This window comes from Nothoprocta perdicaria, unplaced genomic scaffold (assembly GCF_003342845.1).
Source record: "Nothoprocta perdicaria isolate Ctin4 unplaced genomic scaffold, notPer1 scaffold_82, whole genome shotgun sequence".
Classification (NCBI taxonomy): Eukaryota; Metazoa; Chordata; class Aves; order Tinamiformes; family Tinamidae; genus Nothoprocta; species Nothoprocta perdicaria.
In genome coordinates this window covers 1,320,167-1,347,498 of record NW_020456110.1, presented here as the reverse complement: position 1 = coordinate 1,347,498, position 27,332 = coordinate 1,320,167, and the positions used below count along the sequence as shown (strand labels likewise).

Below are 27,332 nucleotides of genomic sequence, written 5' to 3'. Positions count from 1 at the left end.
CTCAGCTACTTCAAATGTCAGCTGGAAATCTGTCATATTCTTCATAGATTCTTGTTTACGTAATTTTTGTCGTCTTGTGCTATTGCCTCGCTTGAGGGAACCACACGAGGCTTCAAAAAATGGCAGGTCTTCCACAGGACTGCTTAGCGCATCATAAAATTCTTCTTCTGATTCTAAATAGTAATTCAAAACAAAATTACATATACATAATTACATATACATAAACAAGCAGAAACATGGCCTAGAATTTTTATGTCTCTGTCCAAAAAAATTAAAAGTAGAAATACCTAGCTCATAATTAGCAACCTACAAAAGTCCGTTTCTACAGTATATCCATATATATCCATATATATCCATAGTTAAGTACATAAGCAAATAAACCAAGCTGTTTTACCACACAAATATTTTCCTACTTTGCCTTTATGAAGAGGAAGAATAACCATTTAAAAGTTTGCTGCACTAAGAAAATACGAAGTGTTCTGTAAATAGCAAATCTAAGAAATGTATTTATATATAACTGTACATTGTATATATAATGGATATATAGATATTCAACCTGAAGAGTTTAAGATATAGCCTAAATATGGTCACTTACTTCAAGAAAATCAAATGAATACAGGGAATTCAAACTATTTATTAGATCATAGAATCACAGAATGCTTAAGTTTGGAAGGGACCTCAGAGATCATCTAGTCCAACTCCCTTGCTCACGCAGGGTCACCTAGAGCATACGGCACAGGGCTGCGTCCAAGCAGGTTTTAAAGATCTCCAAAGAAGGAGACTCCACAACCTCTCTGGGCAGCCTCTGCCAGGGCTCCGGCACCCTCACTGTCAAGAAATGTTTCCTTTGCTGCCTCAGCTTGTGCCGGTTTCCTCTAGTCCTATTGCTGGCCACCACTGAAAAGAGGCCGCCCCCTCCTCCTCACTGCCTCCCTTGAGGTATTTATACACRCTSATCAGGTCCCCCCTCAGCCTCCTCTTCTCCAAGCTGAACAGACCCAGCTCTCTCAGCCTTTGCTCATAGGGCAGATGTTCCAGGCCCCTGATCATCCTGGTAGCCCTGTGCTGGACTCTCTCCAGCAGCTCCACATCCCTCCTGTACTGCAGAGTCCAGAACTGGACACAGTCTCCAGATGGGGTCTTAGCAGGGCTGTGTAGAGGGGGACGATCACCTCTCTCGACCTGCTGGAGACGCTCTTCTTAATACACCCCAGGATCCCGTTGGCCTTCTTGGCCACCAGGGCACACTGCTGCCTCATGGTCATCTTGTCRTCCACCACGACACCGAGATCCCTCTCTGTGGGGCTGCTCTCCAGTAGGTCAACCCCTAATCTGTACTGGTGTCCAGGGTTATTCCTCCCCAAGTGCAGGACCCTGCACTTGCCCCTGTTGAACTTCATGAGATTTCTCGCCGCCCAGTCCTCCAGTCTGTSCAGGTCCCTCTGGATGGCAGCACAGCCCTCAGGGCTATCAGCTACTCCTCCCAGTTTGGTATCRTCRGCAAACTTGCTGAGGGAGCACTCCAGCCCTTCATCCACGTCGTTAATGAATAAGTTGAACAGGACCGGACCAAGGACTGACCCCTGGGGGACACCACTAAGTACAGGCCTCCAGCTGGACTMCRCRCCAYTGACWRCCASTCTCTGCACCCTGMCAYYGAGCCAATTCCTAATCCACCTCCCYGTCCACTCATCWAKCCCACACCTTYRGAGCTTRCCCAGGAGGATGCTGTGAGGGACGGTGTCAAAAGCCTTGCTGAAGTCCAGATAGATGACATCCACAGCTCTGCCCTCATCTATACAACTAGTCACTGCTTCATAGAAGGCGATCAGGATATTTTAGTATTTTAGCCTATTTATTGAATCAGAGTTTAAAATAAGTCACTTTACCTGACTCAGTAAGCGAATGAAGGTCCAAAACAGAAAACACACCCTGGGATAAATGCGGTGCTGACAGCACTGGAGATATGGCAGCCTGAAAAAGAGAATGTCACGAACACTTGTTAGATTCACTGGTCACAGCTACTGCCTTCACATTTGGTATTTCTTAGGAATTTCACAACTCAAAGATTTTGATCTGGTACAAGAGCAAATTATTACATTTAAGCAATTACGATTATTAAAAATAAAAGGAGGAGCAGAACACAGTCTTAAATTTGTTAGAATTATCAAATATTACATATTCATATAAGACTAGAGAGAATACACCAGGAAGAAAATCTCTTGAGTTTGTTATCTGAGTCTTAAAAGGCACTAATAGATGCAGTACATCATATGAAAATACAGGAAAGACAAAACCTGGGGAGGGCTCAGGTTTGGACCTTTGTTGGATTAGCAAGGGGCAAATTCAGAGAAAAGCGATCATCAGATGGGATGTAAGGGAAAATTGCTTAGGAAACGTTTGCAGCAGACAGATTTCTCTCCAAACTTCTAAATGCATCTAGAGAAATTCTAGTAGAATACTATTCTAGTAGAGTCTTTGATTGCGAAGTGATGTATTTGTCTACAGACTGGAGATGCAATTGAAAATGTATGCTTATCACTAAATGGTGAAGGGAAACAAGAATCTTCACTTCTTATTATATTTTACAGAATGAAATCGCTCTAGTGCCACCAGCCAAAAGGTTCATTGACTAAAGGCAGATTTCTCATCAAACCTCAGAAAGGTAGTAGTGTTTTTAGTTTGTAAAAAGAAGTATCCTCTGCATTTCTGTAGGCATTATTTGGCATAAATGTACCTTCTACTAAACACTAAGGCAAGACAGATGTGTGTATCATCTGCATGCTTGTTTTTCTTGAATATCTTTGCACAAATGCAAATATCTGTGGGTTTGTTCCCCAGTTACTGCTGTTTCCAAAGGCAAGTATTTAAAAGCCCCAAATCCTATAGAAATTTTAAAATTAAAATTAATAAAATTTAATAAAAAAATAAAAAATAATAAAATTTAAAATTAAAAATAACAGAGTAACATTCACCTTTAAACCTGACTTCCTACTAGGCTACTAAAGCACCACTTTTCATATTTTAATTATCAGTAGTCTCCAGCCTACTTAGTTGCATAGTAATTTGTAAATTTATAACCATGTCTATAGATGGGTACACCAGGACGGACAGATGAATATCCATGTCTGTAGAAGGATACACTAAGTCTTGACGAGTCATTGATCTGTGGAAGGGCCTCTTCACATTACAATAAAACAAGGAGGAATAAATAAAAAGCTTGACTTCACAAAATCAGCTGGTAAAAATATCAGTTGAGTCTTCCATAGCAAAATGGACTGCCCTCATGCATCAAAGTACAGGAAACTGCAGGTTGCAAAAATCTAGAAGAATATATTCTGAAGTGCAATTTGTTCTAAGAGCCCAGAAAAATTCCTCCATTTATTACAAATACAGAGGAATCATCAGKACAAAATTTATATGTCAAGTTCTCTAGAAATGATTTTTCTTACTTTCTGCTATTACATCATTTCTGAACCAACAAGACAACAAGAATTTCAGCTACAAAGACTAATTCATAGGCATCTATCTCTAATTCTCAAAAACTGGCTAAAATTAAAAAATACATAATTAAAATGACTAAAGTTTAAGAATGCTAAATACTAAGATGACATGTTCTGTATTTCTTTCTACTCCTTTGAAAACTACAGTGCTTACAGCTAAAGTATTCTTATGATAGTTATTACTGAAATAAGTTAAAAAAAAATACCAAAGATCTGACCTCAGGCATTTTGGGTGGAGAACCTGTAGCCGGAGTACTTTTTGGCTTCGGAATACTATCAATAAGTTCCAAAATACTTGTCAACTTCTGGTCTGATATTTGGACAGAGAGTAAAGGCAGCTGTCCAGACATTTTGAACCTGTTAGGTAAATAATCCAGGTTATTTCAGAGCAAATTAACTCAAATTTCACTTTTTTTCACTTCAATTACACTTTTTTTCACTTTTCATCTGAAAAGCACATTACATTTTTGTTCAGACTGTCTGTCTTCACCTTCAGACAGACAGTTGCTCTCCCTGTCATTTCAAGACTAAATTTCTAGAAATGGCCTGCAAATTACTTCTCAAACCATTGGGATACTGAAGCAGGTACAAAACAAACAAGTTCAATTGTTGCTGAATCACAGAATCAACATACTAGATTTGAAATGGATACTTGCTGGTTTCTCAGTGAAGTTTAAACATTAATTATGATCTGTAATTCACTACAGAACATGCTTATGCAGTACCAAGCCACTCTCTATGTCATTCTGTAACAACTACACAGTCCAGGTACCCAGAAAGAGGCAGCAGTCATGGGGTCACTCTCCAAGAAAGGCTACTACTTTTTTTTTTTCCCATGAATCTGGACAGACATAAATATCATTTATTTGTCAACTGGCTTTACTAAGAACATGGAATACAAAAGTAATATCCACTAGAGAAAGAAATTCCTACAAACAGATGAGAAATACTGTAGAGAGAGATAAATGCCACCAAAAGGAGAAGCACTCCCGGTAGCAGTGGTGCAGTCCTACTGCAGTAGGCATTCTCATTAAGAACAGACACTTCCTGCTTAATCTAGCTAATATGCTGGCTTAATTTGGAGAAATGATGATTACATTAAAGCAACATTCACTTATGTGACCACAGAAATAAATGTTCACTTTCCATTCCTGGACTTTCTAAAGAATATTCTCAGGAATCTGTCTTTTATTTCTTTTACCTTATCCTTTCTATAAAACAGAGAAGAAAAAAATTCTCAGTAGAAAAAGAACAAAGCTGCTTATTCTGCACCAAAAAGCAGAATTTAGCTTACTGTCCAGAAGGTGGCACCATTTCACCACACAATCACTAATCTGCAGTCACATTATGCAACACTGGCGTTATATACTATTTAAATTCTATTTCCAAGTAATTTTTGGATACTTTACAATTCCTTTATTTTATAAACAGAATATTTTGCTGATTGTTACAAATATTATAAAATAACTTTCTAAAAATAATTACTTATATGCTATTAATTTCCTAAAATACACAGATAAAATTTGTTAATTTGTATCAGTCGAAGAGTGAAATAAACAAATGCTGCTTTGTTGTAGTATAATAACGTGAGTCATATTAATGAAGTAATAATCAAATAGTATCATAAAACATTAATGTGCTAGTTCACATTACTTCAACACTCAAACAACATTTAAGCAAATAGTGTTTAAGCAACCACTGCTACGGAAAATCAAGTATCTAATTATATTTTATTTCTTTTCTAGAAAGCTATTTACTGTAAAATTTCAAAACAGAAAAAAATATGTACTTGGGCATTCTTGTATCTGTGACAACCATAGCCCTGCTAAATTCCACTTTTACATCCAATGGCTGCAAGATATGCTGCGATGAGTGTTTCAGCTTACGTGCCTCTTGCCAGTTTTCATCTAGAACAGAAACAGAAAACTTGTGTGTATGATCAAACAGGTCATCCTGGGGTCTTTATATAATATGTAGTTATACAGTGTGAATTTCTTTACATTAGCAAAATCTAATGCTAGCATCTATAGCAACAATGTTGAAGCTATGCCTGAAAAAACTTTCATGATATTTACAGAACTGAGTATAAAATACATACCTTATGATTTTTAATCACATACAAGGAAAGATTTTCTTCATTGATACTTACCGTGTTTGCTGTACAGCAACTGTATGCTGCTAAGCTGGATGTCAAAACTGTCATAAGCTCTTGACATTATATCTTCAATACTGCTTTGTCCTATTTTAAGTTTAGATAAGTCAGAACGACTTTTACTTTTCATCTTAAAAAAAATAGAAAGAGGAAGTTAATCCTAAAATATTTAAGCACTAATTCTACAAATATTCAACTGTACTAAAGACTAAAACTTAATATACTTTCTCAGTAATAGGGCACAGATTCTTAAGAAATATCAGAGCAAAAACACAAGCAGCCTCCATCCAAAGAAGGAATGGGGAATATTAAGCTTCATCAGAAAGAAATAAAAACAATAATGAATGAAAAACTATGGAATTTTATATAATTTATACAAAGTAAACTTATTCTAATTTCCTCAAACGCTTTATAAGCATTGCAAGTATCATAAGCATTTGCACCACTATGTATTACTAAATATAAAAATAACACTGTTAGTCATTCCAGAAACATGAAATCTAATTTTGAATCCTGCTAAATTTAGTTATGGCATTATCCTGTCACATATAAATCAAACTCAGAAGGAAAAGTGCAAAGGAGCTTTGGACTTTTCAGTAGGGTTTCCAGTCAGGCCTTTAATTAATCAGTCAGTCCTTCAGTATTTTACCAATACCAGTTCTTTGATATCACACATTTATAGGTGCTGTCTCTGCTATTCATCTCTGTTCAAATCTGGCTGTCCTCATCTTTCAACTTCTAGTAATCTTACCACCTRTATTTACTTTTGTCATAATATTAAATTATCATACATATTTGGATAATATTCAATGAAAAGGTTCATAGTAGTGAAATAGGATTAAGTATTGATGTCCATGACAAAGGATTCTTTTCTTCACTGAGGCTCAACATTAAAAATACAACTTAGTCTGAAAAGTCTGAGATTAAAAAAGTTCAGAATTATCAAATTAGTACTGCTCGTGCAACCTTAATTAAGTCCATTTATGTATATGGCTTGAAATGCAGTTTTAATTACAGCTGCTATTTTCCCCCCACAAGACTTGACCTCATATCCTTTATAACTGTGGCAAGGGAACTGTTTGTTTTCTATTAAATATACTCATTCAATGAATGTTCTACATCTTATTTAAGCATTTATCACTCAAACTGAATACTGAATTGTTCTAAGCAYCTAACTAACTTTCCTCCTCTGCTACTACCTGGCTTCCTTCATCTTACTTTCTAATTTCTGTTAAAGGATAGAAACCAAACCCACAGCTGTCATATCCACTACATAAATGATTCTCCCATTTTGGAAAAAATGCTGAAATATAAATTTACTGGAGTTTGATTTTGAAGCCTTATTCTATTAGTATTTTGATAGTAATCTATCGGTAGAGTGAAAGAAGGTGGCATGTTTCTGGTTTAACATTAAAAATTAATAACAAAATAAGTAAGAAAAAGACTAGTAGGTAGAACTCACAGAATCACAGAATGATTGAGGTTTGAAGGGACCTCTAGAAGTCATCTAGTCTAACTCTCCTGCTCCAGCAGGGAAACTCAGAGCACAGGGCACAGGGTGACATCCTGGCGGGTTGGGAAGATCTCCAGAAAAGGAGACTCCACAACCTCCCTGGGCAGCCTGTGCCAGGGCTCTGGCACCCTCCCAAGGAACAAGTCCTTCCTCACATGCAGATGCAACTTCATCTCTTTTAACTTATACCCATTGCCCCTTGTGCTGTCACTGATCACCATCAAAAGAGAGTTTGGACCCATCCTCCCTATATTCTCCCCTCAGGTATTTGTACAGATTCCCTCTGTACAAATTTGGCAGATTTGACCAGATTCCCTGGCAACCTTCTCTTCTCCAGGCTAAACAGGCCCAACTCACTCAGTCTTTCCTCATAAGACAGGTGCTCCAGTCCCTTAATCATCTTTGCTGCCCTCCGCTGGACCCTCTCTAGAAGCTCCAGATCCGTCTTGTACTGGGGAGCCCAAACATGAATGAGTAAAAGCATTTCGATTTTTATACCCTCAGCATCAATCTCCATAACTTATGGTAAGAAAAACAATGTAGAAAGCAGATTTTCTGCCAGATGCAATAACTTTAAGTTCTACATAGAAATAATTACAGATTCATCAAAAGCTCCCCTTTCCTACAACTTCATTTTAATGTAAAGGTTTCTTCTTGTTTCAAGTAACTACCATCCACTACTCCCAAAAGCTCTTTCCTCCTAAAAGGCCAGAAAGCAGTATTTTTCTCTGAAAAGCAGAGTTAAAAAGAGCATTACTGTCTGTTTGTGTGAAAGTTGCAACTGACATTATTTGGCAACAGATTAGGCAGAGTACTGATAACAAGATTTAATTTTCCAACATGCAAGTGAAGGAATTGTCCTGGAAGGACACAAGTCTATCTATGGCTAAGACTGCCAACTGCACTCAGGAACAGTATTTGCCAAGTTTTTCTAGTGCTAGCATATCATTCTTTCAATCTTAACCATTCTGTGATTCTGTGATTCTAAATGCACTACTAATCTATCTGACTTTTTTTTTTTTTAGATCAAATGTCTTAAAAATGCAGATCAAAATGTCTCCAATTTTTACCACGTTATTTTTTAAACTAATTCAAAGAAAATTGAATGAGAAAGACAGTAACAGGAGTAATACTAAAAATAAGACCATTTAACCATGTACATATGTAAATATGTAGGAAGGTGTGTAACGAAAACCTTTACTGATATATACCCTAAAATAAAAAAAAAATGTAAAGGCCTTTTCACATAACAATTCAAAATTTCTACAGTCATTTTCGTTAGGGGAGCATCATTTTCTAATTTTTTTTTCAGTTGAACAAATCTGTTTACAGCTGTTCATTAAATTTAGTCTTGACCAGAAAGCAATGTAAAATAAAAACCTAGCAAATAAACTGAAAGAGGAATATTTACTTTGCCAGTTACAAAAAATACAAATTCAACAAACTGGAAGTTAAAAAAAAAAAAAATCTATTAAGTTACTCTGTTATGTACATATATACCTTAAGACTACCAAGATCCAGAAGCAGTATGTTTGATGTACAGTCATAGAATCCTTTTTGTGGAACAATGATGTATGAAGCCATTAGGTCAATTTTGAGGTCAAGAACTTTCTGTGTTTCAATAACGTATAACAAACCTGAAATAATAAAACCAATAAGTATAAATGTATGTAACATGTAGAATCTACACGCTACATGTAATAATGCATAGAAGCTACAAAATAAGAAGTTATAATAGAAATAGATAACTAACTTTGTTTCAGGAAGATTATTAGCATCTGAAGATGAAGCATTTCGATGTGAAGATTAAATTTAAGTATCATAACCTATAGAGAGCTCAATACAGCTCTCACTGTTTCCTGTACTGGGTATGGTGTGCACAGATAGATAAAGACAGATAAAGACAGAACACTCACTGAGGAATAAAGAATGTGGAAAACAACTAAAAAAGGCACAGTGTCCTGAAAAACAACAAATCTGAAAAGGATTTAGGAGGTTCAGAGGAGGAGTATCTCAGTTATCAGCTCCTAAAGAGTATGATCCAATTAACATTATTCAGAACAAAAAMCAGAAATGCTGAAAGTAAAGCATGTTCAACTGCATAATTTCTGAAAGAATATCTCAGAATAGCATGCATACCTTTTTCAACTTTAAAACTCTATGAAGATACAGACAGAAAATTGTCCAATCCCAATAATATCAAAAGAATTCAACTATTGAGGTTTTCTTTTAGTAAACTACCACTTGGCTCCTGTAGAGAAGGATGTCAAGTAACTTAATATTCCTAGAATTAAAAATGCATCAGAAGCCAGAAGAACAGCACTTGCCTGTTGATGTTTTCTCACGAAACTCTTCAAGCTTCATTAGAGTTGCCGATGTCAACTGCTCTAAATGTACATCTTTTGGAGGCCTGAAGAAATCCACCAAATTATTTACTGTCCTCTGTTAAAATAAATGAATAATCTTAAATGACATGCTTATCATTACCTAATATTTGTACAAAAGTTAGAATTTATTCAAATATTTACTTACTGCATCATATATTATTTCCAATGGTTGAGATTCTATTCTAAGCCTCTGGTCTGCTTTTTCATCCAAAGGATTGGTCTCAAACATTATGCTCAAGAGTGAGGTACTATTGTCTGAATAGACTGTACGAGAAGATAGCAGACAGGGTGTACATTTTTCTTGGGACATGCCTGTAACTTCAAGTGAACTTATTTTTGTTTCAAATCTGCACAGAAGGGTCACAAAACATAGAAATTATATTTGAATATCTTGTTTGATATGTCATGACAATGATATGATATTTCATGAAATTCCATTATAATCAAGATAAGCAACCAGTCAAAAGCAAAATAATTATGGTCCTGCCTATCAGGGAACATGACCTATTTCCTATTTCATAAAGTTTTGCATCTATCAGCCACCTTTAGCTGAATCAGGAGGAACATTCAACTTATTCTCCTCATATTGTCCTCACCTCATAAAAATGGGTGTTAGGATAGGAAAAGGAGACTCAAATAGAAATGCTGTAGAACATACTCAACAATTAGGTGGCAAAGGTGTTCTATTATGGAAAACAGACATGCAGCAAAGACAGGAAAGATTCCTGTGCAAAGAAGTAAAAGAAATACCACAACAGCAGCACATTTCAAGCGGAGCAGACAGCTGATTAAGCTTACCTTATTGCTTGTGCACCTGGTCGCTGAGTAAACACTGTACTCAAATCAATTAATGCAAATTTTACCAGCTCAGGGGTTTGCTCATTTTCTCTTATTGATATAGACATGCTTAATAGCTTCACAGATAACTTCATGGCTTCATACTAGATAGACAGGAAAAATAACAATGATAGTGAATTTCAAGTCATTTTATGAAGAGATGAAAACTACAATTGTTTTGAATCTTTCATTATAGTGCTACAAATATCTTGTATCATAGGTCTTGGAAAAGCTATTTCCAAACATCTGTTAAGAAGGAGGGATAGAACAATAGAGTAGACAACTATTCCAAACATGTAAATTTATGTAAATGCCTTTACTCCATATTTTAAGACAAAGGGCATAGAGTAGGAAGGGCAGTTCATTGCACTGTGCAAGGTATCTCACATAAAAACGACTTATCAGACCATTTTCTGAATGGGTCAAAGAAGTTCCTCTCCCCTAGTCCCTCTCCATATTGCTCATCTATATTTCAAATTTAAAATAAAAAACAGTACTGTCTAAATTATTTTACTCTACCTTGAATAACCAAAATTTCATTTAGAACTTTTTTTTCAAAGAATTCATACTGAAACTGAAACTCCAATATGACAATAATCAGCTGAGGCTGCTCTTCTGTGCAAAAACAGCAGGTCATACGTCAATTAAGAAGTGCCACAGCATTATTCAAAAAGACAAAGGCAAGGCTTACAGAGTTTGAACTTTAAAAATTATTTCCTGTCATCTTTAGATTTTGTCTTGTAGTATAAAAATACATCTTGTTTGTTAGCATAGTCAATTACAACTTACTGATTTTGGAAGTGTTGGATCCACGGCTGTTTCACTATATCCAATTGCTGCATAAAGTTTAGCCTTTTCTTCAAGTGTCATTAGCTCTTCAAGACCTGCCAGATTGTAAGTTAATTAAACACGACATGTACATTTGAAAAATGCAAAAATCAGCACATTGCTCTACGACTTACAGCAGATACTGTCAACATTTCTTCCTAAGTTAGCACAAGCAAAAAAGAAAAAAAAGTTTTATAACAAAGTTTTAACTAGTAAGGCCCCTTTGTTTTTTTAATAGGTTATATTCTTTTTCTGAAGCCATTTCTAGCTTGTTAACAATAATTTCAACCTTTTATATTTGCCTACTGAATTCCAGAGCCTTTACTAGGTGCCTGATACTCACCTGAAAGGGTTGCACTGTTTTACACCACATAAAATAACCAATTATAAATGAATGAAAGCAAAATAGTTCACTTCCATCGAGTGCTTTCTGCTAATCTATACACTCAGCACACTATTCAAATAAATGTAAAATTGAAAAAGCAGAAATTCAATCTAGAGACAATTGAGACAGAATTACAGAAAGAATTATATGTAAATTGAATTTTGTGACATGCAATTAATAACTACTGAGCAGCAGAAGAAGCAAGAATCATGAATTAAAAGAAAACAAACTTTAGACACAATTTGTGCGCAATGGCACAAATATTGTAAAAATCTTAACTTTCACTGTTAAAAATAATTATTCCAACAGGTAATTTTTAATAATAGGAAAACTCAAAAATCTAAAACAATATCCCCTCCAGAAAATGAATGTACATACTTGAACCCTTTACTTCTTGTTTCTGTTGGTCCTTTTTTTCACCTGACCAGCCCCATATCCAGCTAAACCAGCCACCAGAATTTTCATCATCTTGTTTTACTCCTGGTCTGTAAATTTTTAGTCCAGCCTTAGTAGCCTGAAATTAAGAAATAGACAAATTATTTTATTCATTTATTTTTGGCATCTACAAAGACAAACACAAAGAAGGTAGACACAAGACATGCCCTAGCATTCTAAAATGTCATTTTACAGTCATGAAGTAATCCATCATCTTTTATTTATTCCAACATTTTTTGAAATACACAGTGCAGTATCAAAATAGTTCTCCGCTTGCAGGAAAATCAGCCACCTTTATTAATGAAAATGGCAAGTTTTTTTTTTTTTTTTTTTAAAAAAAGGTTCTATAATATCATGGCAAACTTTGTAGATCTTTTACGATCTAGCTAACAAAAAAGGCACAGCTTGCTGTAGTGCTCTACACTAGAACAATGTCTTTAAAGTTACATAATTAAGCAATTAAATAAGTAGTTTGGGCCAGATTTAAGTGGTCTCTGTATTTTTAATTTCAAGATAATTGTCCAAAGGAATAAAATTGAAGTTATTATTCTAGTAAAGAATAGTAAAGCATTTACTCTGAATAATACATAATACCATTCCTGAATGCGATACATGTAGGTAGAACAATAGGTAAAGCACTCATCTGCTTCCTCATCCATTATTTCGACAACTGGGAAATAAGGAAGTGTTGCCTAAGGGCATGATTCTTATTACATCTGAGGCTGCACCTACTACCACAGCCCAAGGCAAAAAAAGCTGCAGATAGAACAGAGGAGAACCATACATTTGAAAGGATAAAGAAACCGTTTCTGCAGTATGAGGAGTTCATCCTCAAGAAATACTGTTGATCTTCTCCCTCCCTCTCATTTAGACAGTCTAAATGAATACGAGCATTGTCTGAGGAAGGATTACTTAAGAGTGAATTGTTTTTGACTAAAAGAACGGGAGAAGCAAGAGCTGACCCTGTATTCCTGATTTAGAAAGCCCTGCCTATAGTCTTCTACAGACAAAAGGCATAAAAATTTCTCAAGTTGTCTGGCATGGTGTGCTGGTGGTGTGCAAGACTTTAAAAGAAAGCTTCTTTTCTCTGATTTCAATCACACCACACCTAAAGTGAAAACACTTTAAAGCCCTAGTAGACAAGACAGTACTCAAGGTATTAAGCTGGTAGCAATTTACCTTTTACAATGTCCTTTGGATATTATCTGTTACTAGTAAGACAGATGGGTTCTGACTCCTACATGTAGTCAGAACAGAGTTCAGAATCATCATTTACTGACTTTTAATATCTAGAAATGATTTCAAAGAGTTAGCTAGCAAATCTTTCCAAAGATCATTCTCTCCCACTTTTCAAATGTAGGGCTTAACATCAAATGAAAATTCATTTAGTTGCAGCCTTCTCCAAGCAGTACCAAGACCTGCTTTTAAACTGCCCTTCATAGAATCACAGAATGCTTAAGATTGGAAGGGACCTCAGAGGTCATCTAGTCCAACCCTCCTGCTCACACAGTGTCACCTAGAGCATACGGCATAGGGCTGCATCCAAGCAGGTTTTAAAGATCTCCAAAGAAGGAGACTCCACAACCTCTCTGGGCAGCCTCTGCCAGGGCTCTGGCACCCTCACTGTCAAGAAATGTTTCCTTTGCTGTCTCAGCTTGTGGCCGTTTCCTCTAGTCCTATCGCTGCCCACCACTGACAAGAGGCCGCCACCTCTTCCTCACTGCCTCCCTTGAGGTATTTATACACGCTGATCAGGTCCCCCCTCAGCCTCCTCTTCTCCAGGCTGAACAGGCCCAGCTCTCTCAGCCTTTGCTCATATGGCAGATGTTCCAGGCCCCTGATCATCCTGGTAGCCCTGTGCTGGACTCTCTCCACATCCCTCCTGTAGTGGGGAGCCCAGAGCACAAAAATATTTTTTTGTAAACAGCATGGCATGGTCACACTGGAGAAAAGAGGAATAAACATAAACCAGAAGACAAAATAAAAGAGGAATAAAGACTGAAAACTCTCTACTAACTCTGTCTTATCCTAGAAAACAAATAATTATGCAACACAAGCTAAAAATAAGTCAAAATTAAATGAGAACTAAAACCGAAAGACCATGAAAGGTACTCCAGCAGTTCAGCCAAACAACCAAATGCAACAAATGTATCATAATTATGTGAGAGGTTGAAAAATATTCATACAAGAATCGAAATGTGAGTTTACATACAGAAAACCAGAAGAAAAAAATAAATGTATGGATTTCTATTTACAGATAGTCTTGTTTTAGAAGTATAAATATCACTGCAGCAGTTGTGTTCATATCATACCTAATGCACTCCACAACAGATTTTGAAATGTCTCTTTCAGGGACTATGACAATGTATCTATGATCAGCAGACAGTTAAACAATCCATTTCCAACAGACTAGTTAAACTTCATAATAAAAAGATAAATTCAGATTTTAAGCTTTACATGCTGCCAACTCTTAGGCACAGTAATTACAAATGGAGAAAAATCACTTTGAACATTTCAGAAAGTCTATGCAGTTGTCAATTTAGCTTCACAGAAAGACCTTCCAACACTTCATTGAGAACTAAATTGTATACTAACTTAAGAAAAAAATGAGTATTAAATTAAGTGGCATTATTTGTAAAACCATGTATTCTTGATTTATTGTCATCTGTTGAAATTTATTTTGCATTTGCTGCATTTGGAGTTATATTTGAAAAGACTAATACAGGGCTAACATACGTACAAAGGTGTTCCTACTATATAATAAGGTTACTAAGAAGAAAAAAAACCTAATTTTATATTCTGTTTGAGGGCAGTAGAGGGGAATACAAAAGCCTTAAAATTGTCAGATATGGATACTATTGCTTCCAACTTGAATTACTTTATAATCTTTTACCACATTTTCACAGTGGGACTCTTTTTTTTTTTTTTTTTTTTGGTCAGAAATAAAAAGAATTTTTCCCCAATCACTTCATCTAAAAGAACAGGCTATTAAGCTACTTAGATTTTGTTTGATTGGAGACTGAAATTAACTATCCCTTATAATAACATGTGATACAATGACAGTAAAATGGCTAAAAATTATAATTTAAAGGCTAGAATTAAAATAATTTAATCCTGAAGCATCCACAATCTTATGTTAACAGACGTTCTTTATATGACTTAAATGCTGAAACTTTACCTCAACTTCTGCTTGTTGCCTCGCTAGGGTGATGTTAAAAATATCCAAGGTCTTTTCAAATTCCTAGGAAAGAAGTGAGAATATTTTTTTGAAAATTTCATTCACTTGAAATTGAAAATTTCATTTGATCAGATCCATAAGTCCTTTGATGAAAACCAGTTTGCCCACACACAAAAACTTAAATCTRAAAAGAAAAAGTACATCTGTTTAAGCTTTTCTTCGCCGCAATTACTAATGAAAAAAATCCTTTATTGTGACAGTTCACAGAAAGGGTACCAAGAGTACAAGTCAGCTCACTGAAAAGTTTTAGCATAAATCTGTATTGACTTAAGGATACACAAATACTTATGTTAAAGAAAATAGGAAGATGAATAAATTTCACATTCACAGAATCACAGAATGGTTGAGGTTGGAAGGCATGGGCACAGGCTGACATCCAGGTAGGTTTTGAAAGCCTTTGATAAAAGCAAACTAACCTCCAACAACCTTAAGATTTCTTCATTGGGTTTTTTGGATGTTATCTTTGTTTTATACATGTCTCTGTAGTTCTTCACTTGTTTCCTATGGTGCCGAATATGTTCCCATGACCACATCTGGAGCTTCGGTTGAACATTTACTTCAAGAATGCCATAAATAACATATTTCCACCTAAAAGCAAGGACAAATGAATGATGCTTTTTTGCTCACATACTGAAAAGACTGCTAGAACCACACAGATTACTGCTAAATACTGCTTCAAGTTGTGACACAGTGAAACTCCTTGTCTAATATCACCTTCCGGTCAACAGAAGAAATCAAGGGTTTGAATTTTTTTTTCACCCAAATTTGAGATGTTGCTGCTTCCCAAACCTAGAAAGTACTGAATTTGCTACAAGAGTGCACGCCAGCATGCATATTCCAGGTGTGCATATCTATACATTTAGATACATGTACAAACACATATATGTATATTACTATGTATATTTACATACACACACATGCAGATAAATGTTTTCTAGATAGATACATATTTACAAGGAAACATTAAAAAATAAAATTTCATTTATGTTTCAAACATTTATATATTTTTAGATAATAGCTTTGTTCTGTAACACTGCACACACAATGGAATTTCATTCAYCAGAAGACAGTTTAGATATTTAAAGATCATTGGACTTAAGTTTAAGACAGCAGGTGCAAACTTTCAAATATTTTTTCCTTGTCTTTCAAATGCCTTTTAGTATTCACAGCTTAAGAAAAGAACAAAAACAATACAGAGGACATGACTTCAGGAACAGATGAAGTCTAACATCTTAAAAAAAAATTATTTCAACTGAACAACTAAAAAATTATTTTCATTATTTTATGACTCTTACCATATCCTAGCATGGTTGTGCAATGGAACATCAGGTCTGTATTTTCTATATGGCAGATTTCGAGTCATCATATCAACAGACTCAAGGAGCTCCATAACACTGAAGTACTGAAAGAAATTCCAAGCACGGATTGTTACTGTCTTTTTGAGAATCGTATAATTCAGAACCGTATAATACAGATAATTCTTTAATGAGAAAATAACCCACAAAAAAATAACAAGACTAAAGAAAATACTCAAATTTACTTTTGCATTTCAGTCTATTTTTTGTTATTTTTTGTAAAAATAACTTTTTTTACCGTATAGTAGTTTATACCTGTGGCTTATTGAATTCAACAGCTATATCCTGTAAATTTACATCTAAATCCATTTTTGGTGTTGAAAAGTCAACATCTGATCGAGGATTCATAAGGAGTTTGGCTTTAGCTGAAATTGGGCGGAATACTATAAAACACAAGAAAGTACAATACAGTTATTTCAGATCACCATTAATAACATACAATATGAGCCACCAGGTTATCCCAGGTCATTCATTCACAAACGCCAGACTTAAAGATACAAAGACACGATCAATATAGTTTAAAATATAATACAATTAATACCCAATTTCCGTTTTTATTCTGTCCACATTACAAGTGGGACATTTCCACATGACTTCTATATGCAGTAACACAAGGCAGATGCTTCAATTTGGAGCAAATTAAAGCTATATTGCTATGATACAAGCTATTCACTGTTAAGCGTAATTAAGCATTATTAAGCATTGATTAAGCAATGTATATTTGAATTAACAATCTAATTTATCATAAGGATTTTTCCATGCTTCAGGTTTACATATTAATGTGGACTTTCAAAAACATTACACATTATACAAATTAAAAGGAAAAAGAAAAATTTACTGTTGTCTTATGCTACAGCTGTTTTCAACTGTTCAGTAGATTCTAATCCTGCTAGTGGTTTTGTAAAACCAGGCTTTCCATGTTTTTAACTGAGTACTCAAGTATGCACAGAACGATTAATTCTATGCTAAGCACATGGAAAAATGAGTACAAATGAGTACTTAGAGTAGAAGTGTTTTATCTGTTCTCAATCAATTTGTCAGCAATAGGCATTCAAGAATTCTGTTTGCTTTAACTTTTTATTTGTTTTAGTAAGTGACTAAATAATGAGAATTTTTATTATGAAAAATTTCTTTGATTTCAAAACAAATACTTACAAATCTAAACAATAAATATTCATAATGTATAGACAGGTAGAAATAGGAGTTTTTTTCCAGATGAGATACCATTTATCTCTGACTGAGCTTAAACCCAGTACTGCTTGTAGTAATGTAGTTTAATTTTTGTTCCAAAGATCTTACATGGAGGCATAGTTGTTTTCCATTAATTTCTCCCTGTAGTTAGCTTCTTAAATTTCATTTTTCACTCTTTGTTAGCATACATAATTGCATAGTTCAGCCAAAAAAAAAGCAAATTTTGCAATTACTACTTGCTTATCCATGCTTCAACCTAGAAAATCACTTTGAAAGATCCTACTTTTTTATTTAGCACACAATATAGGCATATAGGATCCTTAAAATATCTGCTTCCATCTCTCGTSGTACTGCTAAATTTTAACAGCATAAACTCTGACTCCCAAAGTTTTGTCTTCAGCTACTTTGGACTTTTACAAAGATCTGCACAAAAGATGATGTTTGTGCCTATTTTCATCCAAAATAGTACTTTTCTTTCTTCTACAAGAGTCAGAGCTATAAAATGATAGATAAGGAATCAGAATAAACTGCTTTTTCTTTTTTTTTTGAGATTTGCAGAGACATGCATAGAAGGTTTCCTCTGTTCAAGCAAATATAAAAAGAAAAATAAATTATAAAGCTAATACCACCCTTTTTTAATGATACCTATAACAACTGAGGACATAAGCCTCTTCAAAAGCTATTCTGAACAAGTTCTAAAAAAATCACTTGGGGAAGCACTTGGGGAAAAAAAAACCCCACTATCTTCTCTACAATGAAATGCAGCAACCAGCAATTCTAAATGGAACAAACATAACTTTAAAAAAAAAAAAGCAAAACTCGAAGTACAAAAAAGTACAAAAAGTACAGATATTGGACAGTATTCAATAGCACAGACAGATATTTCTGGAGGGGAAAAAATCACCCCATTGAACTCTCTACTAGAATTTCTCAGCAATAGTCATTTGAAGTAAAGCATACAAGTATACAAATATTCATTTACAAATGAAATATGAAATAACACMACTTACCAAAATCATAACCCTCTGGAATTACATTGCGGCAGGCAACTCCCTGTTTTAAGTTAACCTACACRTATAATAAAGTCAAAAACAAGCTGTATTTGCATTTGCATCATGATAAACTTTCAAAACATAAAACATTTATATTTTGATATAGGCTTCAGATAATTCTTCTTGTATAGTGCAGTTCAAAACAATTCAGCTTAATTCAAAACATCTGTTTATTAAAGGACTATCATTTTTAAATGACTAAACAATGGAATGATAGTGGTTTTTGCATAATTGATAACTTGCAAAGGATGTTTTGTTTAACTCCTACAGTTAAACAGACAGTCAAGTTCTACTTCAGTAATATAAAAGCCTTTTACATACACAGTTTTTGTTCATAAAGTCATTATTAACTGGACAGTTTCATGAACCATTGAAATAAAYGGAAGTAGAACTGAATGTGAAGCTAAACATGTCACAACATAAACTAAGATACATTATCACATGCTTTACTTACCAAAGACTCTTCATAACCACCATGATAGAACATCTCAGATTTCACATTCCAATATGCAAAAAGATTATCCAGTCGTACAAGCTGAAAATACAATGAAACATTAATAAATCCACRTACAAATTTTGAAAGAATAATTCTAATTTCACAGTCTGGATGAATTAATATTTTCAGAACACTCTGCATAGACTAGACACTTTCTTATTTCACAACCTATATTACAATTTTTCTAGATATCAGTTTCCTTATAATAAATCTAAATTTGTAAGTAGCTTGTATTGCAATAACTCTTTCTTTAGCATACAGTTCATATTGTACCTTGTAGAAGAGCTTGGCAGTTTCATCATGTAAACATGGATTCCAGTTCTTATCTGACGTCTGAAAAGAGATTAAGGAAAGTTACTCTGATTTTGATAATATACCAATCTTTTTGCTTGGACCTTAGAATCATCCCTGAAATACGCTAGTAAAACACACAAGAAAAAAAATCATAACTAAACACCACTGGAAATAATAAGAGACTTTCTTAAAGTGGATTAATCCTTTATTTTCTTAATTGGAACTTTATCAGATCACTTCCCCTGGAATGTACATATATCTGCAGTGAGTGTTAGCATGTATTCAGAAAATTTAGTAAAAATCTGTTTTCTGTATTGTAAACTGTGTTCTTTTATATCAGAATATTTTAGACAGATTTTACGTAAAGAGACAAACAAGTGACTAGAATTCTTTCCAAATCTGAAAGCAGCAGTTTAGTTTGAAAAAAACAAAAATATTTCATGTTATCACATTTTTTCCATGCTGATATGAAAGGCATTTCAGGAGTAAAATAGTAMGAATACCAAGAAAGTTTTGTTCGTTATGGTAACAGCACTTTCACTTGCATGAAGGAGTTGGCAAAAAGCTTTCACTGCTACTAACTGTCTGTAAGACAATTTTGTTCATTCGAGAGAGTAAAACAATAATGATCTTTAAAATTATTAACCATACGACAGAAGCTACTGAATCAGAGCAACTTAGCAGAACCAATACATTGCGCTTATTAGTAATCTTCTAGGAAAAAAAAATGAAGTAATTCTGCAGACTTCTATTACTACCTTAAACTGGAAAATGCAGGTCAAAGATTTGAGCTCTCCACCACAAAACAGGATATCAGTCTCATTAATATTCTAAATATTAAGAATTCTAAATATTAAGAATTAAGTTCATTTCTCAGAGCTTATGGCAATGCTGCCATTTACAAATTCTGTATATCAGTACTCTAGTAGAGTCTGGTCCTTCCAACCAGGAAGTGCAGCAGGCAGGATTATCTTTTTGTACATCCATCTTCCCCCCCACCACCACCATTTTCACAGCAAGCACCACTAATATTTATGTTGGATATGGTCAATCAAATAGTTACCTTTGCGCTTATGGGTATTCTTTCAATACACAGTACATTACAAGAAAGGAATATCCATATACAAAAGCCTGAGTTGCCTAYAAACCATCACCAAATGCACATGACCTAACAAATATTTTTAAGCGAAAATATACATTACCTGCAAGCTCAGATTCTGAAGTGAAATGCCAAATGACAAGGGATTATTCTGATTTGTGATCTAATAAAAGGAAAAAAATGACAAAAATGTCATCTGAAATTCAAAATTGAGACTTGAAAATAAAAAGCTGTAAACAAATATATATGCATGCACACACGTATACACATACATACRTACTTAGATATCTTGCAAAGATCTGGCAGCTATATCCTTTACGTACCCAAACTCAGACAGATAAAAATCTTTATGCTCTGGTAAAACACTTTTATCTGTTTTTGTTTTTAAGTTAACTTTCAAACTTTTAATATGATTCTCTCAATGTAGAAAGCCAAAGAAGGATGAAAAAACAGCCTAGACCATATTTTAATATTACATATTATCCAAAACATTACATAGTATCCAAAACTGTATGTGAAAACATACAAAAGTACTTACATCATCTTCATAGCGAACATGGATGTTGGAAATTTTCACCTGAAGATTTTTGATGACCTGAGTTACTAATTTTTCAACAAAACTGTCTTGTTTCTCTTCTTTTACCTTATCTAAGTTGAAAAATAAAAAGTAATTTTATTCTCACACTACTTGGTTTAAAGATGAAAATAATTCTAAAAGCAAAAACTTGGGTTAGTTTATAAAAAATAAAAACATAATAGTTCTGCAGCTAACCAGGTGTTGCTAGAAACACCAAAATCAAGAATCAAATCATTCACATCTACACATACTTTACATACACAGAATAACACCATTTAATAGATATWTAAATTTTGTATTATACACTAATTGAATAAACCTGTAAAAATGCATCTTTCAGTATATTCTGTAACATTTATATTCTCACTCTTCAGTGTTTCTGCCTTATTATCTGATGTATAAATAACCAGGTTCTTCAAAAGAATTATTTGTGCAAATTTATGTTCAAGGTGGTCTGTACACTGTTTTTAAATATCAAAATTTCTACTTAAGATGATGAGACTTAACATATTCCAAATAAACTAACAGAAGCTTTTAAATGATGTAAGCCTTAACAGTTCTTTGCTGCCGTAAGCCAAGATAAGTTGTTTCTTGTCACAGAAGAGGTAACTTAAGACAAGGTATGACACCTGGCTCTTGGAATACTATTTATTTGCTTATTTATATCAGATCATGTCATCCTTCAAACCTTTTTATTTTCAGGATGTCCTTTCTGCAATAAGGACGCCATATAAACAAATATATAGCTATACATATACATATACATATTCATATATATAGATATGGTACATATGCATAGAGTATACAGTGTACATAGACATTATATATAAACTTTTTAAAACATTATATATAATGTATATGTACATATATACATATATGTACCTACAAAAAATACATATACATATATGTCTGCATACGTATATTTTTATATATATGACTCAATCTCAACAAATCCTCTGATCTCCACTTGAAGGACAACAATATTCTGCACAAAAATACTCAATACTAAACAGTATTGAATATTCAATTGAAAATATTCAATACTGAACAGCTTACAACTACTTGTCAAAACACTTCTGCAGAGTTCTAACAGCCTCTCACAGGGAGTTTGATTCTGTAATGAGTGGCTTAAAATATCAAGAAGGAAACATGAATATGAAGCAATTTAGGTAGAAAACCTAGTCATATTAAATAAATACAAAGAAACAGCACCACTTCTATTAGCTCTTCCCACTCTTACCTTGGTCAGCTATTTTCTGTTTTGCTTCCTCTATCCTTTGCAGTTCTCTTTGTCTTGCTTCCAAGAGCTGTTTGGATTCTTTTTCCGCATCATATTTTATGCCTAAAYACACAATGCAAGAAAAACAAGATACAAAAAACTTACATATTTGGTGGGGAATATTGTTTCCCTTATTCATCTAAAGTAATTCACAATTTACTAAAAACAGAAAAAAGAAACTAAATTTGAACTACTGGAAGATATCCTGTTTCCCTTTACCTACTTGGATTGGGTGACACTATCTCCTAGGAATGAAACTAATGAAAGCAGTACCAAACAACTGCAGACACTTCTGAAACCCCACTAATCTTTGTTTAACTTACTGGCTGTGGGCACAATAAGCAAATACACTCCATCAAGAACTGCCTCTACAGGTTGAGTATAAAGATTCTGCCATGGAATCTGTAGGTTAAGTTGACCTGCAAATGTAAAAGAAAAAGCTTGAGCAATATAGTTAAATCGTTGATCAAAAAACCAAAAAGGTTAAAGATTAGAAAGACAGTTCACAACAGGATTCACAATAAAAATTTAGACTAAAGTATCATATCAGACAGAAAAACAAACACACACACATCTTGGAGGTAGGGGACTGAGTCATTTGAGTTTTCTGTTTGTTGACAGAGCATACAAATAAATGAACAATGGGCATTTTTTTCCAATAACAGAGGAAGTCTTACAGTTCCTCTCACTGCCTTGAACTACACTCTTGCTTTTTAACAGTTACTGCTGCCTTACAAAGATAATTTTTAAAATACTGTTTTTTATTCATTATTGTGACCCTCCTCCACAAAAAATGTCTGTCTGTGAGCACAAGGAGCAGCGGATCCTGAGGTGACCATATCTCTCATTCTTCATACAAGTGACAGTTTTAATAAACTAAGATACAAAAAGTATATGCTTTCAAAATAGGTTTCAGAAAAACAAAACGTTTTTAGATTTATTTTTGTGTTTTAAGAAATATTTTCTTTTTAACAGTTGGTCAACTTGTACTGCAAAAACATTTCATATATGCAAAAAAGAGAAAGAAGGATAAAGTGTGAAGAGAAGGATCAACATCACTTGTGAAGTTTTGCTATAAAAACAGAAGAGATCTAGTATAGCTCAGCTGTTAATCTTTGCTCTGCTGGATTCTTGTTAGTATTAAAGTCTCACATACATCTTAACTTTATAGAGTCTTAGCTTTAAGAAAGAAACATCTTCAAACAGTTGTTTTTGACGAAACAAACTTCCAAGTGTACAAAATATGCAAATTAAGACAATTAGAAAAATTACTTATTCAGGATACTTAAGGGCACCAGTAAGGAAGTGTATATATTAATTCTTGCATTACTAAAATACATATTATAAAATATAACTTATTAATGTGTAAAGCATGTATTAAAAGATATAACTTACTAATATGTCCTGCTTTAACTTTAAATGGTACATCCAGCTGACTCTGGGGGAGGAGAAAAAAAATTATTTAAAAGGTGGTGTATTCTAAAATAAGAACAGAAAAGAGAAAATACAATCCAGTACGTTATCCAATAATCCATTTTTACAAGGGTGCTACTTTGGTTTTTAGTCACTTACCAGTGCATTTTCTTTTATTTCAAGATTCTTCAGTGCTACAGCTCCTGAAAGTCAAGAAGCCAACACTTTAAAATTTAGCAAGTCAGTTGTGGTACATGTTGAATATCTTTAAATCCGAGGTCTTTGATCTCTGGTTCTCCAAGTTTTTAGGGTGAAAGATACCCACACATAAAGTACTGCACAAAGGCACCCACAAAATGCCATGAAAGATTATTAAGGATACAATGTTCATAAATGCTACACAGCAGCATATATGAGCCGTTTGAGACTTTGCCACAGAGCTTGCATGAAAGGGGAAGAAAACGAGATTCCACAAAGTTAGGCTGGAAATGACTGGTGTATTTTATGAGAAGGCATCCAAAATTAATAATTTGCTTCTTTTTCTTCAGCCATCCGCTTCCTATGCTTATGTAAAGACTATAAGCTATGTTACAATGTCACATCTACAGCAACTGTTTAGCTCTAAATAAAATCTTTGCAAGTTACAGCTGCTACAACTCAGTTATCTGAATAAGGTCAAAGGTCGATATGTCTCTGACAGGGGGGAAAAAAAAAAAAAAAAAAAAGTGTTAAGTAGCTCCCTACTGCTAGCACCCATTACAGCAGTGAAGGGCTACTTTTTAGGAAAAAAAAATAATAATAGCCACACTTCATCATTAGTTCCTTTAGCTTTCATGCCAGCTCTACAATATACTTAATACCTTAAATTATCTTAAACTAATAATTAAATTATTTGTCTATACTCCAGTGAGATGCATAAAAAGTCAAATGGGTCCTATACAATATCCTACACAGATGATTAAATTGCTGCTCAGTAGTGAATTAGACTAAAAAGTTCCATTATTTCATATACCTCAGACTTCATCGTTCTGCAGTTTTGAACTTTAATCTGTTTCTACGTACTCTGGTAAACACACACTTGCCTTTCTGTTAGCATACATTTACAAGCCTGTGGAAAGCCCATGGAAACCCTTACAGTAAATTTGTTAGATATGTCAAGACAACAACAAACACAATTTTCTGTGTTTATTTTACTTTATTTTCAAGGGCTGTTTTTACAATACAATCTACATCACAAACCTGATATTATAGAAAAACTGTTAACTCATTACTTAAAAATGTGAACCTAGTTAGAAGCAATGGCTTCTGTAAATTCTACGAGAAGGATTGAGCACCTGCAGCAATTACCATCAAATTACTTGCATACTGCTAACACATGCACATGGAGCAGATACCTGATACAGTAGAACAGAGGCATAAATGAGATTCAGAAAACCAGACRTAGACTACACCCCTGGAAAGGTACGTGACTTGAGAACTTGAGATTGACCAAATAATTAATTTCTTTCAGGGACTCACGGTAGAAATGTGCAGGCCCTTGGGAAGACAAGAACTCCAACAGGAAGATACATATATTCYTGCAGTTACAAAGTGATGATGGCATATGACAACTGTTAAAAAATACCTACAGTTCTGAGGAACAGGATTTTAACCTCAAAAATGCATTCCTTAAAAASAGTTGACTCAAGTTACTGAATTTCTTTTGAAAAAATGCTCTGGTAAAATACCCATTTTAGGATACTCAAAGTACCATACTGTTCTGAATGATTTAAAGCATTCATCACAATAATTTATAAGTAGCTTAAAGTAGCACACTTCTCTAATATGCTGCTATCAGTTCATGGTATTGCTTTGAAACTTCACAATGCATCTAGCAATGCATCTAGACTGACAGGAATATTAGTAAAGGAAAAACTAAATAAAGCATTCCCAGCAGTTGTCCAATAACAAAAGTCTAGTAAGCAATGCAAAGGTATTTATTCACTGTTGGAGTCCATTCCACTCAAAATTTATTCTCTGCACAAATTACTATAGCTCTCATTAAAGAAAGTTTCACTATATGAGGAAGAGGGGAAAAAAAATAAAAGGCAAGTAACTCTTAGATATAAAGAATAAGGATTCAGGCTCATAATCCAGTTACCACAGGTTAATTTTTTGCATGTCAGCTGACCAATGGGAAATGTTCATAAGCATAGTCTAAGGCTACATAACATGTTAGGCAATTTAACTGGCTCCAGTTTCTTTGGCTTCTACCCTGCACTAAGTAAAATTGCCCTCCATTCATTGAAGGCATCGATTGTGCCACATTTCAAGTGAGGCAGAGTAATTTAAGTTGTAATTTGACAGCCCTAACGCTTCCAGAAGTGAAGTACTACAAAGTGAGCAGAGATTGCTATCCCAAGCACTTGCAAAAGACTTGTAATAGAGAAATATAGTTTATATTAGCTGGGCAGATCATGCTGGCATGCACAGGTGGCATCAACATTGTTTCAAACATGATCGTCTCAACAATTCTACATAAAGATTTGGGAATGGAAAAGGCAAGAGGGCCACTGAAAAAATTCATCGCTATTTTTCTGCCTGTAATTACAGTTATGATTCATAAATTTAAAACTTTTACTTAAACATTAACTTGCATTTAATTGCATTAACAATGCTTTGTTGCATTAACTATAGCAACAAAACTGCAGTTTTAATACAGATTTACTGAAACACATTCCCTAAAATATCAGTTTATGTACTAACAGTGAATAAACCTAGTTGATTTACTACTTTCCAAACCCAGTTTGACTATGTAAGATCACACAGAATTGACCACCAAAGTACACAAAAAGCTACTGAAGCCCTGTGTTTTGCACACTGATACAACCTTTGTTTTTTTCTATGCTTGATAGTGTGATCAAGGACAGTCACTAACATTCTTGCAATTAAACCTCAACTATTTCAAAAGCTACCACATCTCAGCTGGCACTCAATCGGCACTGCTGATCTGAGATACCAAAATACACCCTGTCAATATTCTCCTTCATTAAAAAACAAACAAACAAAAAAAATCATTCTATCATACTTACCTGTTTCAATTGCATGAAACTGCAAGTGCAATCACACTATAGCCAGAGTGCTCTGCTATAGATAAGGTGCCTTGCAAACACAGGCATGGAAATAAGAGAATAAAATCTGTTATAGATAATAATACGTCTACTGAAGTTTACTTTCTTGGAGAACTGCAAATGGATTTTAATTGCAAAAAAAAAAATCAAAATACATCTAGGTTGTTTGGTTTTGTTTTTGTTTTGGG

At 34.3% G+C, this 27,332-nt stretch overlaps 1 protein-coding gene across 1 annotated transcript in view; it reads right to left on the bottom strand.

Annotated features, from left to right (window-relative positions):
* Positions 1 to 24,233, bottom strand: part of VPS13A (vacuolar protein sorting 13 homolog A) — an 85,855-nt gene extending 61,622 nt beyond the window's left edge. The window contains exons 1-24 of the mRNA XM_026052005.1: positions 24,194 to 24,233; positions 24,017 to 24,059; positions 22,945 to 23,040; positions 22,583 to 22,684; positions 21,304 to 21,413; positions 20,869 to 20,928; positions 19,646 to 19,705; positions 19,331 to 19,411; positions 18,835 to 18,892; positions 16,889 to 17,016; positions 16,574 to 16,680; positions 15,695 to 15,866; positions 15,219 to 15,281; positions 11,984 to 12,119; positions 11,182 to 11,276; positions 10,354 to 10,496; positions 9,701 to 9,902; positions 9,496 to 9,610; positions 8,669 to 8,805; positions 5,653 to 5,785; positions 5,293 to 5,410; positions 3,722 to 3,860; positions 1,890 to 1,974; positions 1 to 173 (exon numbers count right to left, since the gene is read on the bottom strand). Coding sequence (XP_025907790.1) covers positions 1 to 173; positions 1,890 to 1,974; positions 3,722 to 3,860; positions 5,293 to 5,410; positions 5,653 to 5,785; positions 8,669 to 8,805; positions 9,496 to 9,610; positions 9,701 to 9,902; positions 10,354 to 10,496; positions 11,182 to 11,276; positions 11,984 to 12,119; positions 15,219 to 15,281; positions 15,695 to 15,866; positions 16,574 to 16,680; positions 16,889 to 17,016; positions 18,835 to 18,892; positions 19,331 to 19,363 — 2,037 coding nt within the window. The 5' untranslated portion in view covers positions 19,364 to 19,411; positions 19,646 to 19,705; positions 20,869 to 20,928; ... (3 more) ...; positions 24,017 to 24,059; positions 24,194 to 24,233. The remainder of the gene's footprint in view (positions 174 to 1,889; positions 1,975 to 3,721; positions 3,861 to 5,292; positions 5,411 to 5,652; positions 5,786 to 8,668; positions 8,806 to 9,495; positions 9,611 to 9,700; positions 9,903 to 10,353; positions 10,497 to 11,181; positions 11,277 to 11,983; positions 12,120 to 15,218; positions 15,282 to 15,694; positions 15,867 to 16,573; positions 16,681 to 16,888; positions 17,017 to 18,834; positions 18,893 to 19,330; positions 19,412 to 19,645; positions 19,706 to 20,868; positions 20,929 to 21,303; positions 21,414 to 22,582; positions 22,685 to 22,944; positions 23,041 to 24,016; positions 24,060 to 24,193) is intronic.
* Positions 24,234 to 27,332: the final 3,099 nt, after the last annotated feature.